The following is a 16187-nucleotide window of genomic DNA, read 5'->3' as shown; positions in this document are numbered from 1 at the left end:
GGTCCACTCATACAGTCCTCAAATAAGGGGGCGGCGAATCCAACGGCCCAAGCTGTAGCGGCGGTGACACGGGAGACGTTTGTCTAGAAAGCCTTGTCGCCGGACGCCCTGTTGAGACCTCAGTCGCGGGTAGTTCCATGGGAGCCTGTTGGGCCGGTAGCTCAAATAACCCTTGTCTCTGTCCAGACAGCTGCTCTCTTTGCCAGAGCAATGTTTCTTCAGGCGAAGGAAGTTCGACTGGCGGTTGCTCCAACAAGTTTTGGCTCGACCGGCTTCTCTGGTGTTGGGGTCGCATCGGGGATGGCAGTTCTGCTGGTGGTTGTTGTGTTTGTTCCAAGTCCTTGAATTCGGAAAATGTAAGGTCGTAGCCGAGATGCCGCTTGAGCAGTTCGTGCGTGACCAATCGTTCGGGGATATTTCCTTGGGCATCGACGAATGATATACGGTGATTTTGATCGCTCATCCGTTGCAGTCTGTTAGCGTGTCGGTGGTGATGGAGACATTCGTCAACCCCAATCAACAAAATAGTAACATAAGCCCAGGAAACACCGAGAATTTCCAGCTCGAATTCATCCATATCGCCGGTTTCGCTGTCTAAGATCAGAAGTAGTCGGAGGTTGGGCGTTTCTGGACCAGCTTGCCACCCGTAGACTGGGTGGTATGTTGCTGTTGCGGAATGTTTTTGAAAATGCAGCTCCTTAATTTTCTGCCACCCTGCCATGATTCGGGCCCGTCCTCTGAATTTGATCTCTCTCCAGATTTCATTCAAGGTCCAGCTATGAATCACGTCGATGAAATCGGCTTCATTGGAGAACGTTGCGAGTTGGTAGCCACGTTGGTCGTTGTCATACTTCCCTAGGGCTTCGATAAAGCGACGAACGATGGTCTTCGCAAGGTCTTCATTGTCACGAAAGGTCAGTTTATATCCTAAAAACGGTTCAAAGATTGGTTGTTACCTTTGTTCTTAGGCTGATTAGACTTCGAATAGCCCATGACGAGATATTTATCATAATTTGGTCGCACAGGGTAAGAGTCCATAGAGCCGGAACCATCCAACAGAATCATGGTCTCGTCCATCGGCGCTTTAGGAGTATACCCTAGTCTGAAAGGTATCTTGACTTGGTTCGTGTAGGGCCTAGAGTTATGTTCGTGGCATATGTCGTCAGGGGAGTAATATCTCGGGTGGGGTTCCACCGATGAAGCCATTCGCGCGGTTGCCATGTCAAATTCCCGAACCAGATCGGGCTTTATCACGTCTCCACCTCTGTCTCTGTGATTCAGGACCCAGTAGAGTCGTTCTTCGGCAGTGTTTTTGTAGCCTCTCCACGCAGGTGTGATGCCTCTCCACCCCGCAGCGGAGTCAATAGTGAACCTGAGAGGACTGGACGCCTGACCCTGCCAAAATACGGGAATCGGCTCAAAATATCCCGCTCGGAGGAGATGGAGGTATTGGAGTGGTTTGTGCGTTCGAATCTCGGCGACCATTTGAGCCATACCGACGATTTCCTGGTAAGCCACGACAATCTGTCTGTCGGTGTCATATTGCCATCGTCCGTTCTCTTCTTTTAGAATATCGTTGCGTAACTCGGACGAACGAGCCAATTTCTTCTTCATCCTATCTGCACTTCGTTCGTCTGGCGTCTTCACAGACAGTACCTTTCGGATGCTTGTGCGCTTGGACATCTTATCACTATTCTCATCGCCATCAATGGAGAAGTGACGAGTGTGGGAAATATCCGACACTAGAGACTCTAGCCGTTCAAGCTCCCAGATGTTGAAGGACGGCTCCAATGCTTGAACAGCCGCTTGTGCCTTCGCATTGAGACTCGAATCTAACGCGATAGTCTGTTCGATAAACCGGGCGTGGAATTGGGGGTCGGGCCTGGGAATTCCGTAAAGCGCGATCCCATTGGGCGCATACGATGACACTATTTCGGAGTATGGGTTGTTGTTGAAAAAGCGCAAGTGGGCGAAGTCATGGTATGACTTCTCGCCGGGATACATCACAGCTTTTGACCAGGTTTCGTGCACGTCGAGGCGGTCAATCTTTCGTTTCCAATACTTGTGGACCGGGCATTCGCAGAGCACGCTTGTATCGTGTTCGGGCTCAACCTCGGGGTTAAAAACCCGACTTGACAGCTGAGCGCCGTGAAGCATCTTCTGCATCTCAGACTCATCTTGGGCGCGGACTTTGGCGGCCTCGATCAAGGCATTCATATGAGGATGATGAGAGGTTCCGCTGCTCATTGTCACCCTGGACAGTTTCGGACTTGTTGTACTCATGGTCGATGCGGGTGGACTTCGTGTGGCCAGCGAATATGAAGGGGTTTGGGTGGGCGACGTGGTGGGCGATGTGGCGGGCGACGTGGCAAAATGGTTATCATTCACGCATTGAGCCCGAGGGCTCATGGAGCTGCTCATAGAGTTGCGCGTGGATGCGCGCAGTCTGTGGGAATATCTGTGTGGATTCTCATAATACCGATCGATGGCTTCATTGACGGTATCCGCACTCTGACGGCGCGATTAGACTCGACCGCAGAGTCACGGGATCATAGGCGGCTCGGTTCATACCTCAAGAAACACGACAGCCTTCGCCACACCCGCATCTGACGCAGAAGACAAGAAATCTGCAATATTCGAATTCGAGGGTTGCATGGCCGATCAAAGTTCAAAAGATCGGAGTATAGGACGATCAAGACGCGCATTGTCTATATAACAATCGGGACACATAAACGGCCCCGCTAGACATGTCGCACAGCCTTCCATGGCACGCCCGGGTCGTGGTCCAAATGTCACCAACGGCATCATGCATGGTGCACGTGGCGGAAAGAAGCAAATGAGTGGACGGGAATGCGGGGCCCCTTGTGTGAGGCTCGGCGAAGCTAGCGAGGTCCAAGCTCCCGATCTGACACTGACATTCCGACGGTCTGCGCTCGGAGATTTTACGCGATCGGGTCACGTGAGCCTGCACTAATTATATTCTTCAGGGCTTTCTGGATTAATTTGAGGTTTTCGAGATTCTGACTCCGGCAGATGATGTCGATCAATTGAGCTGGATAGTTCGCTGTTGCGCATGGCTTGATCGGTCGGTCATATTCTCCCAGGTGCCATTCTTCTGAGATGTACCGGATGCAGAAGAATCGAGGGGCTATTTTATGCTTTTAATGGATTTTCTGACACAGCGCGATTTTGGAGCTGGCGATATGGACTCTCGCCTGGGGGCAGTGTTTGTAAAGCCGGTACAAAATTACCCCAGGCGTTCATTTCTCATGCTACCAGCTGGTCCAACGTCAGCTCTATGCTAAGCTGCTGGAGTCGGCCGCTTACAAGAAATTCTGAAGACAGTCGGCGCACCAAGCAGATAAAATAGAAATTCCATTTGCTCATTATCAGATTTTCCATTCATCAAACTTTCCAGAATTTCGATCACCTTAAGCAGACTTTCAAGGCATAAGTAACTTCTTGTTGCATACTGAGCGCTCGCGTATTGTGAGTAAAGGCTATTGTTGGGGTAAAGACCAGGGCGAAAAAAAGGGTGAGTGTACAAAAGGCCGGTAAGAAGTTGTTCTTCTCGCGACCGCCGCACTGACCCTCTAAACTACCTGTCCTAACCCTACTACTAGTCTAGCCCCATTTGGTTTCTACTGTTACTCACGCTAGTTTCAGGACAGCACGTTCGTGAACAGGTTCCATAAACTTGTTTATTGCCAAGAATGTATCGTTATTTTACAAGTGGGCCGGACCCTCTTTTCCACGCTCGGTCCCTTTGCTGCTCCCCTCCCTCCCTTCCGAATCCTGAAGCCCACAACGCAACACTGCTCTTTGACCCTGCTTTTTCCTCTTCATTTTTCCCCTTCCCGCTAGCCTGAGACAGAATCCACAATTCCTCGAAGCTCGCTAACGGACCTGCTGAATTCAAACCCCCCATCTGCGGACGCAGAGAATCATTAGCCATTATCCGCCTGCCAGACAGATAGTGATCGCCAGACGGACGCATCAATATGGCATTTCCAGAACCACCTCTATGGTGTCGAATGTAGGCATACATGCTCCAATTCTCCGAATAGAATATTGGCTAAATCAGATAGTACATTGACTATTTTCACCATCGGGTCATTTGTACCTCAAATTTTGCGCATACAAAGAAAGCAGAGCATTTATGGAATATCTTCACTCTCTGTTCTATGGAATCTAATCAGCGCCACGGAGCAGCTCACCATCTACTTTTATGGACTTGTTACAGAAAACGACCCTAATGCCAAAACCATATTCCTGCACTTTCCTATAACCGCAGGCGACTGGTTTAGTCTGTGCCATTGTGCTGTGGTTACGATCTCTTTCCTAGTAATGTGAGATTGTTTCATCGAATTCTAAAAGAAATCCCCATATAGAGTTTAACGCAATTTTGTTTTTAGGTTCGCCCAAGTTTTGCTCTACAGCGACCGTAGTGCCCGTCTATGCGCCAGCTACGTTGCTTTTCTTCTCATTTCTATCATCCCGCTTCTCATCGACTCAGTCTCTCCTATGGACTATGAAGCTCGGAGATTGTGGTCAGCGATTTACTTCGCCCTACATTCAATGCTTCTGTGGCCGATCATCACTTTTCTCGGCTGCTTAAGCGTCTACCGTCAAGCCCGAGAGATCCTTACAGTGCCTTTTCCAAATTCGCTTAGTCTGCAAGGGCTGGCTATGCAGGCAGTTGTATTTACCCTCGTGTCAGTGGTATGGATATGGTGTCTTCCATTTCCGTATGAGGATTTACCAGGACATATGAGTTGGAATACCTTTACTATCTGGTATGGGACTATCGGTTGGGTCATCGTTGATAGCTTTGTCTTCGCAATCGGCCCGGTAATGCTTCTTGTGTTAGCCTTGCGTCGCCCGTCTTTGAATAAACTCACGATACAGCGAGGAGGCGAGACGGAGCCACTCTTAGGATAGATAGATTGCACTAGAATAACAGATATTTTTCTACGGTATTTTCCCCTAGTTTTTCTCAATATAGGCAGTTCTTTGTTTTGGAATGTTCTCTAGTAGGAAAGACCTTTATTCAATCAATGTAAATTCAAGCCAGTTACTACCTGGCACCACGATTATAGGTCTCCCTCCATTTCCTCTTGGATCCTGAACTCTAAGCTCCCCAGCCACCACCGTAGTACTTTCATGGTCATAAAGATTACCCCAGTCCCATCAGTCAAGTTAATCTCCTTTAAATCCGTACCGAAATCGATCACGAGGCTTGAAATTCCTCAGGAAGTCACTCACCTCCCGTGTGAATGACCAAGACTCGCCAGGTATCAAGCACTGCTGGAACATTCGACCGATTGTCCTCGGGGTTGCTCTATTTCCAGTCCCAGTTTTTATTTAGGGGCGTAGTATGATTGCCGAGTGTGTATGTTATAGTCTTATGGAATAAGGCGATCAACCGAATCTAGCTGACGACATGCAGTTAGTCTAAATTAAACAGTTAAATGGGATTTAGTGGGTTCAGGCTACTACCAGTCGATCGAGGCCCCCTAATCGATAGTGCTCCAGGTAGGCCAGGATCTTCTTGATTGCTTGCTCCATATTCTGTCAGAAAGAGGGCCGACTTTATTTCATCTGATAAGGCCGATAAGATTTTCATTGTCCCGCGGACACCGCATCCACCGAATCCTACTCCACCATTGACTAGTCTTGGATCGGACCCGCCTGGTACTACATAATGAAAGATGTCACATTTGCCAAGAAGCCAAGAAATCAACATTCCAACCGGATTGTTCCCGTTGATAAAGCTGCTTCTCGGCCTGCTCACTTATCTCAATCTTGGATCAATGTGATTAGGAACCAATTTGAATCAACCAGGAGACTCATATCTAGTGACCAAATTTTTAACATATTGCCATGCATCTAAATGTTAACCAGAGCCGCGTGAGGTACAGTGTCCACATACTTCTAGGCAACAACGTTTTATGGATCGCTACGATCGGCGTCCTTTGGCCAGCCACTGCGCGATTCCTGGCACTAGGATGGCCCAAATCGCCCCTGTATCTGTGACAGACGACGATCGGATACCTTCAGTAAGATAATGGGTCTCTATTACAAGTGGATAGGTGGGGACTCGAAATTATCAATCAGTGCCCAGAAAATATGGAAAGGTGATGTAGGAATAGAGATAAAAAGTGCGGCCACTCTGCAGCAAGACATCGTCTTCTTACATCCAAAATGGATCTCAAGCTATATGAGATTAATGTGCCATTCTTTTGATCAAAGGGAGTACAAGCATATACGGAATCATTAATAATGGCCTATACGCCTCCTTTTTGGTACATTAAATAAGACTCCGAATGTCAGAAAGAAAAATCAAGTGTCAATTAAGCACATCTTCTAGCCCAGAAATGGCCGAGCGATAGACTTTTTTTGGCGAAGGTAAAAAGGTAAGAAAAAGGCACGAGTGGGGCAACTAGCGTAAATGTATTACCTCGTAGAAGTTTCCTCGTTATGTCTGGCTTTAAAATGGACCCAACATTCCCAGTGAATTTCAATTTTGACATCTACCTGATTTTCCGTATCCCTGACTTCCAGTCATCATGGCTAGCCTTAAGCCTACACCTACGACTGATATCCATAAGGATCCAGGACCCATGGAAACGGAACGTCCTCAAACGGTTGACACGGATAATGACAAGCAGGATGGTGTCCGGGTCGCGGAAGCCATCACTTCTTCCTGGTCTATGAAGTCACTAATCTTTGTATATGCTTGGTGTGTGATACCATTCACAATAGGTCGAAGAACGGTAGCTGAACAACAGATAGCATGTGGATGTTATACTTCATCAACGGACTGAATAGCAGTTTAACGGCGAACCTGTCGGCATACATAACGAGTGACTTTTCCGGACACTCGCTGTTAACTGTGATCACCGTCGTCACGAGTGTGATGAGTGCAGCATGTTTAATGCCTATTGCCAAGGTCTTGAACCTATGGGATCGTACACTTGGCATCTTTATCATGCTCGTGATTGCCATCATGGGCCTGATTATGATGGCCTGTTGCCACAATATCGCAACTTATTGTGCTGCTCAGGTACGTTCTTATAAGACCCTTCTCACTTCATCACAAGGCCGCGACCAACATGGCTTACTCGATATTCCTTCAAAGGCATTCTACACAGTCGGCTTCACCGGTATTATCTTCTGTGTCGACGTCATGACCTCCGACACATCGTCGCTGCGCAACCGAGGTATCGCTTTTGCCTTCACCTCATCTCCCAATGTCATCACTGCATTCGCCGGCGCACCTTTGTCAAATCAATTTCATGAGACCAACTGGAAATGGGCCTACGGCACCATCTGCATTATCCTGCCTATCGTCGCGCTTCCGTTGATCGTCACCTGGGAACTTGCCAAGCGGAAAGCAGACAAAGAGGGACGATTGCAATACAAGCCTCGGAGTACCCGCACCTGGCGCCAGAGTGTTTGGTTCTACATTGTTGAGTTTGATGGTGCGTTTGAGAAGCTATCTTCAAAGAAACCACCGTATTGAATACAATGCTGATTTTATTTAGTCGGCGGTATCTTTCTCATGACTGGGGGTCTGATCCTCTTCCTGGTCGCCTTCAACATTGCGGGAAACACAACGGGTGAGTGGAAGTCGGCGAAGATTATTGCCATGATCGTCGTTGGATTCTTCGTCCTTGTGGTCTTTGTTGTCTACGAGCATTGGGGAGCACCCAAGCCCTTCATCCCATACCGTTTACTCACCAATCGGACTGTTATTGGTGCTTGTCTGCTGGATATTACATACCAGGTCTCTTACTATTGCTGGAGCAGTTACTTCACTTCCTATCTGCAGGTTGTCTATAACACCAGCCTTACTCAGGCAGGGTACATCAGTGCCATTTTCGACCTCATGGATCCCATTTGGTTGATTGGATGCGGATTTCTCATGAGGGTCACCGGTCGGTTCAAGTGGTTGTTAATGGGTGCACTCCCTCTCTACCTCCTTGCCAACGGATTGATGATCTACTTCCGTTCACCCGGCCATAGCTTTTGGTATATGTGCATGTGTCAAATTTTCATGGCTGTCGGCGGTGGTACCTTCATTCTCATTGAGCAGGTTGCCGTTCTGGCCGCATCCAACCATGAAGAATATGCTGCTATGTTGGCGTTGCTCAGCACATTCGGTAACCTGGGTGGCGCCGTTGGCAGCAGTGTGTCGGGTGCAATCTGGACCAATACGCTTCCTGTGAAGCTGCGTGAATACCTCCCAGCGGATGTCAAGGACCAGTGGTCGGATATCTATGAGTCGTTGGATGTCCAATTGAGCTATCCCGTTGGATCAGCTATTCGCACAGCTATCCAAAACGCCTACGCTTACAGTCAGCGTAATATGATGATCGCCGGTATCGCAATTATGAGCCTTTCTATTGCCTGGGTCTTGATGATGAAGAATATTAAAATCAAGAAGAACCAGGATGTGTCGCAAATTCTGTTCTAGTCAATGCGGAGCTAGGGTGGATGGCTGGAGAGTTGCCACAGAGGTTCGGTGCGGGATGAGTGAGGACATACAGTTTATTAAATCTTACAGAGCTTGAACTACAGGATATAAAACCGGAAAGGTCGGGCATGCACGTGATAGGACATAGGCGTGGCACGTTACACAGATGATGCGGATGATATGATCCATCACAAAGTTTATGCACTTATGTGGATGCTACATTATGAGCAGCACTTGCCATTGGCCGTCACGTCAGGATCTACGCACGTCTACGGATGGTAGTAAGAGCTTTTTAGTCACGCCCCTGATGGTTGCAAGATTAGAATGCAGACATCGAAAGTTATTAAACAAAGGGCAACTGCACTAAGGCATGAGAAGAAGTTTCCAAAATACCTAGCCATTGCTATTTATTATCGCACTTTAAAGGGGTTACGTCAGGATTTTAGGTGTATGCATTCATATATGCATATATCCAGAGCTTCCAAGGGTAAAACCCTACCCACCTATAGGTCTGATATTCCGTCCCATGCCTACCCATGGGCGGGACGGGACCTACCCATATGGGAATACCCATGGGTATGTCAATGTCTAGGTCTTAGTAGGGCCCTACTGACCTGATTTCTGGAAACAAATTACGCTAGGTAAGATTTCTCTCCACTTTTACCGACAGATACATACCAGTATTAGTCAAGGAAGCTCAACCACCACGGTCTTTATTCGCAGATTCATGAACGGGTTTACACCGCTACTGATCGACGAAATGTTGCAAAAGAAACCTGCAGTAAAAAGATGACTTCGGCCCGCAAATATTTGACTGGAGCTCAGAGAGACATAGCATTGGAACATACGACTGTACGGGTTGTTCAGACCAGGCCATGCCGAAACAAGCAAGATTTGCGCCCCAACGATGTGGCGAGCTGAGAATATGCCTAGCGCCGATTCCGGAGATAGGGCGGCACTTTAGCTTGCTAGTGGACATGGTCGGATGCCCTCGATCTTTAAGCAGCTAGCGCTGTATCTCAAGGCGTCAAATATGCACCAAGGGAACCTCTCGCTAGAAATGAGAGCTCAGCTTCCTGATGCTAGATTTGTAAGTGATTGTTATTGATTGCGGGTTCCGCCGAATTCAATAACAGCAGAGCCATATGCAGATGTGTATTGAAAAGTAAAAAGTTGCTTGTCATAGGGGATCCGTTGAAGGTAAGAGAAAGTTCATGGAGGAAGCGTGGCGACTGTGGGCGAAAGGGACTCAGACGCTTCATGTTCCGCAGGATCCATGTACATATTCTAACGCTTGACCGCCAGGATGCTCTCTTTGTTTCTGGCCACCTCATAAACGCCAGGCAAATTAACATGTATAAACAACGAAGATTGACCAAGTGGGTTTGGTGCATACTGCACCCGCTCATGCCAAGTTATATCACCAGCAAACCAGGCGGCTTCGATACGTGATCAATAAGGCAAATCTCTCATTACTAACTACATCTCAACAGCGGCTAGTTTAGGTGGCTTAGCTGAAACCTTCTCCACTTCCCCCTCATCTTGTGTAACCATGCGTCTTACTGTGTAACCACTATTCCAACATTCTGGTCATCATTGGTGCTAGAGAATGTCAATCATATGATCAAACTCATCTGATTCATGACGAATATCGCCCTTTATGAATGATAAGGAGCAGGCGATTGACATAAATTGCAGCCCATTTCCACCAGGTGAGAAACTCAACAATCGCCTGAATACTCCAACTCAGTTTCATCACCATAATGTCTACCTCTACTACCGGTGTCGGCAACTTCAACACCCAGGAAGTTCAGCCATGGGACCAGCCGATCAAAGACTACCAGAAGACGTTCCAGCTTCTAGAGTATCACGACACTCAGCCAGAGCTTCCCATTGGTCTGACCAGTCTCGACATGGACAAGGAGCACAACCTGCGCATCAGAGCAGAAGTCGTTAACCCTCAATCCAACACATTCACCGCCAAAATCTGGACCTGGTACGACACGAAGCTCTACTCTGCCGGAATGAGCTGGATCGAAAAAACCCATAAGTTGCCATTCCTCCAGTCGGGCACCTTTGATACAAACGAGATCCGCGATTGGCGAAAGCCCCAGCATGATAATTCAAAAGTTATCCAGTTTTCTACTCCCTTCTCCTCTGCACCCAAGGTTGCCTGTTTCCTCACGTACTTTGACATGGAGAAGGGGAAGAACTGGCGTCTCAAAGTGATTCCGTCCAACATCACCTCAACCGGCTTCAAGATCACCATCAAGTCGTGGTTCGATAGTGTTCTGTACGGAGCCAGCGCCACCTGGGTGGCCTATCCGTCCGATATGTCTTCCATCAGCAGTGGTCGCTTTTCCACGGGGGATATTCGCGATTGGAGAAACCCCCAGCAGAAAAACTCGTCAAGAGTGGATTTTAACTGGCAGTTCACCAAGCCCCCGAGCTTGTTTGTGGGTTTGGATGAGTTTGATTACAACAGCGACTACAATCTACGGCTGAAACTTGAGACATCTGATGTCACTACGACCGGTTTCAAGTGGAATCTGGATGCATGGTTTGATTCGGAGATGTATCAATCTGGGGCGAGCTACCTTGCGTGGGACGCTGATGCATTGCCCTAGTTGTCAGTATGTCTAGACAAGTCATCAGTGATCAGTCACCTACTCACTTAGTAGCTGCTAAAATGTAGATAGAATAAGTAAAAGAGGCCTGGATATCCAAACCATGATACCGCCATACTCTCACTACTTGATTCGGGAAAAATAATTCCGAATCTGTTTTGCTCACCCCCCCCTTTAATTCCAGCAGTACCGTTATCGTAATGATTGTATTGCCAAAGATGAGTCATCGTCATAGTACAGTAATATTATATGGAACCATCCAGAATTGTTCTGTAGATCTGGCGATCTGGCAAGATCGCCTGCTAGCTTCTTTGAAAGCGTACGTGATTTTTTTTTATCGTTTTCACGACCAGGCCATTTAAACTAAGGAACTGCCCACGTCATTAGTCCAGCAGGAATGTCCGAACGCGAAACGGGACCCGTCAAATAGTTCAACGATGGGAAGGGACACGGCTTTTGTCCTCAGATAGTGACGGCCAAGATTATTTTGTACACTTTTCGGCTATAGAAGGAGGTGGTTTCAAATCTTTAAAGGATGGCCAGAAGGTTACATTTGAAATCGTACAGGGTCTAATGGGCCCACAGGCAGGCAATGTCAGTTATTATTCCTCGCTCTCTAACCGATCACGGATTATCAACGGCATTTAATACCGACTTCAACACGGTAGAGCCCTTGCCTGCCTAAATCCAGACACAATTTTCATAACGCAATCTGGGATAGTGAAGATCGGTATGCGTATAAAGAGCCAAATGAATAAGAACTAAAAGTAATAAGGTATTCTCAGGAGGGTGGGAAAACAGCTGCCAAATCACGACGTCGGAAATGAATCCTACCATCTGTAAAGCATACGCCTTAGCCGATATTGTCAGGCGTCTGATGGTAAAGAACAGATCTTATGACTGGGACTCTAATATGAAGAACATACCTAATAATCCGATGACAATGTTCATCGATATTCTACTGCAGGTTTGTTGAATTTATCATATTCTCGTTTTTGACAAAGCTACTGGTTCAGAACTCGGTCTTTGAAAACGCTCCACGTCCAGATGATCTCATCATCCTTGTTAACTTGACGGATAAGACCGCATATCACCATACCGACTCTTATTCTGTTCGCGTCTGAAGAATTTGTAAGGTACAAGGTGTAGATAGTGTCCTGAAGTCTCTCTATCTCATTCAGATGGTGAAACGGCTTACGTATGAGCGGGTTGACAGTAAATTTAATTAATTTAGGATATTATAGAGAAAATTTTTAGACACTCCGTATATCAAATGCATAAGACCGGCACAATCGGGCTTACAAAGCGTGTGCCGAGGTGGCTTTATGTTCCTATGTTCCCACCGTAAACATGCTGATCCTCGGTCTTGCCAATAGAACCCACGGCTTTGAAAGCGGGACCCTCTCCCTAAAACATAGTTTCTTAGCAGGGACCTATGATCTTAGAGAGTGGCCATGGCTGGCGTCAAGGTCCGTGCAGGCGATCCGCCTAGTTATAGCCGGGCGGTTGGCTTTGCGGTGGTCGCATCCGTTTTAGTATGGCATTAAACCAATTTGAAGTTAGAGATTTATTTTCTTTTTAGCATAATGAATACTCATATATTATAGTGCTGCTCTGATGCTCGATTTTTCAATGAGATGTTTAGATTGATCGATTCCTTACCAAGCTTTTCCAAATACAACATAACAGCCTAAGCATCACATAAAATAACACCATACTAACATCAAGGCCTATAGATAACACGGATATCAAGATCACCTGCGCTCACATTATCTTCGGTGGAGTGTCCTTGCCCGGCGAAACGCAGTCGAAGAAGCTCGATATCCTCGCCCGATAATACGTCCACCATTTCCCGGTTCTTCTGCTTGGCCTCTAGAAGAATTTGCAGATCCTTCCCATTCAAGGATATCTTGTAAGGTACTTCGCTCATATTTCGCCATGCTGCATGCGGTAACCCCTTGGAAATACTCTCTCTGTCTACATAGACGTAGTCTATGATATCGTAACCGTAGTATGTCGTGTGACCCCGCAGGTAGTTATTAAAGCTTTCTTGCTCAAGCTGAATAGGATTCAGCGATTCATCCTGGACAGTGGATATCTGAGAATGCAAACTTACCGATACGATGCGGAGCCTCAAATCGCGCTTTCCCAAAATTCTATCTTCGTCGCCGCAGGCGCAAAACACATACTCCTTGTCAACTTGAATTCTGTCACCAAACGCAAGTTCATGGACAATGATCTTGTCGTGCCTGCCTTCGTAAACGCGTTGTTCCACGTATATTTTGGGATCCATATGGTCTTCATCGTTTTTTGTGATAAATGCGGTCAGTCGAACGAACCGTTGACTATCATCTATTGCGCTGGAATCGAGAACTTTAGTCTCATCTGTATCCCAATTAGCTCAGAATCCCGCCTACGGCCACAATGAAATCATATATGTACCAAGAAAAGAAATCTTTCTATATCGACATCCGGGGACTCCGTTACCCTCCGAATCTGTGCCCTGGCTGCTAGTGAAGATGGTCATGGGAAACGTCGGGTTCTGGCCACACGCCTTGACCATCTCATCCAGCGAGCCGCTGCGCATGGACTCGCCTATAATATAGTCCTGGGACTTTCCAGGCCTATGCTGAGCGCTGTTCCCGGTATATGGTGTGGAGTTCCTCTTGGCTACGCGGTCTCTAATCGCGGAAACCTTGCTGTGAAGCACCGGGTTGCCGTATTCGTCCAGCTCATAGACTGTTGCTGGTTGTGGTGGAGATTTCATGGTATTACCTTTGAGCCCTGTTGTGGTCGCTTGCAGTCTTCTTGCAGTCTTCTTGCAAGACGAAACGGGGATTGTGAGTAACAAAGGGGGAAGGTTGAAAGGCCCCCTTTATCGGCTCCAAAATAGCGCCGTACTTTTGGAGGCGACTAGTGCAGGTCGACTGCCCAGCTGAGGTGGGTAAGGTGGGTAGGCTTTGGGGGCCAGCCGCTGCAGGTGGAGAATGCGGCAATGAACTCCAGGCTGCACGCGGAGGTGGTACAAATGCTGCCTGCTCAAGGTGCCAATAAGATACTAAGGCCCTAGGCTGAAAAATGAAGCACTTGGAATTACTCTTTGAAGTAATACTCCAGCGTTCGATTGACCGGTTTCTACGAGAGCGCGTTTCTGGGGTTTCCTTTTTCTTCAGGATAAGTCATTCGCTTCCGTATCCCCTCCGCCTTCAGAATCTTCACTGCGTCCTTAGAAAAGAGGTAACTAAGACCTAACCAGACAAGAGGGTGTTCAATTTTCTGGGGTCAGCACGGTCAATTCGGCCCCCGAAAAAAAATAAGGGTAGGGAGTGGGCCGCCAGCGAAAGGAAGGGCGAGAGACAGGGGTTTAGCCGAGGGGAACGTCAGCACTTTAGGGGGCTTTAGGGCATTTAGGTGAAAAAAAGAGGGGATTCGGGGCGTTCAGGGTGAAGACCCTAAAGGGACTGTAGGCTTGGGCGGCAATTGCTTCATTCCAAGAATTCAAACCAACAAAAATCAAAAACATACAACAGCAGGGATTCGCTGGTGGTCACCCACCCAACTACTAACCTGCCGGCGTGTGGCTTAAGTACGGCTGAGCGGACGGGAAGCCCTGTTCTCCACACCCTATGGTCGTATGTACTGTAAACGTCGATAGGAAACTTCATATAGTAATGAGAAGTGGTAGTCCATGGTCGGTCAAGACTGACATTCCGAAACGATCCCTACCATTCGTGCCCATTGCGTCTTGCTCGGGTTTCGCCATTTGTGTAACGTAGATCGTTGGATCACCATATCGCCCGGCTTGATCGTGCGGGTCTCATCGTTGGACAAGGTGAGCTCGACTTCGCCCATAAGCAGGATAATAATGTCGAGGCTCACGGTGAGGTGCATCGGGCTTTCTCCCTCGGGAGGAATGTCGTTATACCACACGTTGGCACCGCCGCCTGGCTTGACGAGTGGGACCTGGGTCTGCAAGGAGGCCTTGTAGCTCTCGATATCGTTTTTGCTGCTGAGTGAGACGGGTGATTGCTCGGTCTGGTAACAAAGCCTCTGGAGCCCGCCACCAAGATCACTATATACTTCCACGGATGCAGGAAAGTCGGTAGAAAAGAAGGAGTTGCCATCTACATCGGCATCGGTGATGTATCGATTTGGATTTGGAAGCCGATTGTTGGCCATAATAAGTTATTCGATCGATTTTGTAAGCGAGAGAGTCAGAAGCGTTCGTGGTAGTGCGGGGTACAAGAAGAGGGTACCCGCCACAGTTTCATAGTCATTTGGTCTAATGGTCATTTTCTTCCAATTCTCTTACTTCCTACCTCTCGTTACCAACCACTACGATGACCAGATTTTGATTCTGAAGTCGAGAAACGAATCGCCGATGCTTTTATCACTTTCACATTCCTCCTACTACTCTTTTTCTCTCATAAAGGGCAGACCAGGGAGATTCTTTTCTATATTGTCTATCTTATCTATCTTATCTATCTTTCATAGATTAGCCAGTACGCTGCAGTACTAGCTAATACTAGTAACCAGCGCGGTCGGCTAGCACGCTGCGGTGTCGGCTGATATCCGGAGGATAATAGAATAAATTGTGCGAAGTTGGTGCTCTTAGGTAGCCTGCTATATAGGATCCTAAGACATCGATTCCTCTCTATCTATCTCACCTGTTATACCCCCGACAGATATAGTTCTATAAAAGAACAAAGACGAAGATGAATACTAAAGTAACAAGTGTGCCCTTGTGTCCTAAAGTTATGTTTCCGCAACCGCTTGCAAGGGGGACCCTCTCACCTACATCACCCATGCTTATCCTTGATGACTTTCCCTCGCTGTTTTAGAAGGATAGAGGTCTTGAAGGCTCTTTGAAATTGGCCATACAGAACACATGGCTTACGTGCGGCCAGGAGCCGGGTAGGTGTCGCCGGAGTGAGAATAGGGTGATAGCCGCTTTAGCGTCGCGAGACCCAGGGTGAGAAGAGTGAGTGCGCGATAGACAGGGTGAGAACGGGGTGAGGAATCACCCTGCGTAGGAATAAAATAATGTGTCCCTCGGCGTTTCGTAGAGGACATTAGAAAGT

General features: G+C 47.6%; 4 protein-coding genes across 4 annotated transcripts; 2 read left to right on the top strand and 2 right to left on the bottom strand.

Moving 5' to 3' along the window:
• Nucleotides 1–7: 7 nt before the first annotated feature.
• N7498_000551 (uncharacterized protein) lies at nt 8–2655 on the bottom strand (the record flags this gene model as incomplete). The annotated part of the gene is made up of 3 exons (XM_058447614.1): nt 8–897; nt 957–2511; nt 2572–2655. The coding sequence occupies 3 exons, from the start codon at nt 2653–2655 to the stop codon at nt 8–10; spliced, it is 2529 nt and encodes an 842-aa protein (XP_058313025.1).
• Nucleotides 2656–6569: 3914 nt separating this feature from the next.
• N7498_000550 (uncharacterized protein) lies at nt 6570–8479 on the top strand (the record flags this gene model as incomplete). The annotated part of the gene is made up of 3 exons (XM_058447613.1): nt 6570–6742; nt 6796–7484; nt 7548–8479. The coding sequence occupies 3 exons, from the start codon at nt 6570–6572 to the stop codon at nt 8477–8479; spliced, it is 1794 nt and encodes a 597-aa protein (XP_058313024.1).
• Nucleotides 8480–10242: 1763 nt separating this feature from the next.
• On the top strand, nt 10243–11106 carry N7498_000549 (H-type lectin domain-containing protein; the record flags this gene model as incomplete). Its single annotated transcript, XM_058447612.1, has 1 exon — nt 10243–11106. One exon carries the CDS (start codon nt 10243–10245, stop codon nt 11104–11106), a length of 864 nt encoding a protein of 287 aa, XP_058313023.1.
• A 1723-nt stretch (nt 11107–12829) lies between these two features.
• N7498_000548 (uncharacterized protein) lies at nt 12830–13873 on the bottom strand (the record flags this gene model as incomplete). Its single annotated transcript, XM_058447611.1, has 3 exons — nt 12830–13165; nt 13223–13491; nt 13549–13873. The coding sequence occupies 3 exons, from the start codon at nt 13871–13873 to the stop codon at nt 12830–12832; spliced, it is 930 nt and encodes a 309-aa protein (XP_058313022.1).
• Between the last annotated feature and the right edge of the window lie 2314 nt (nt 13874–16187).

The sequence above is a fragment of the Penicillium cinerascens genome (assembly GCF_028974065.1).
Source record: "Penicillium cinerascens strain IBT 15544 chromosome Unknown contig_16_segment0_segment0, whole genome shotgun sequence".
NCBI lineage: Eukaryota > Fungi > Ascomycota > Eurotiomycetes > Eurotiales > Aspergillaceae > Penicillium > Penicillium cinerascens.
Note: the sequence above shows the minus strand (reverse complement) of the source record. Positions and strands in the feature narration are given on the sequence as shown.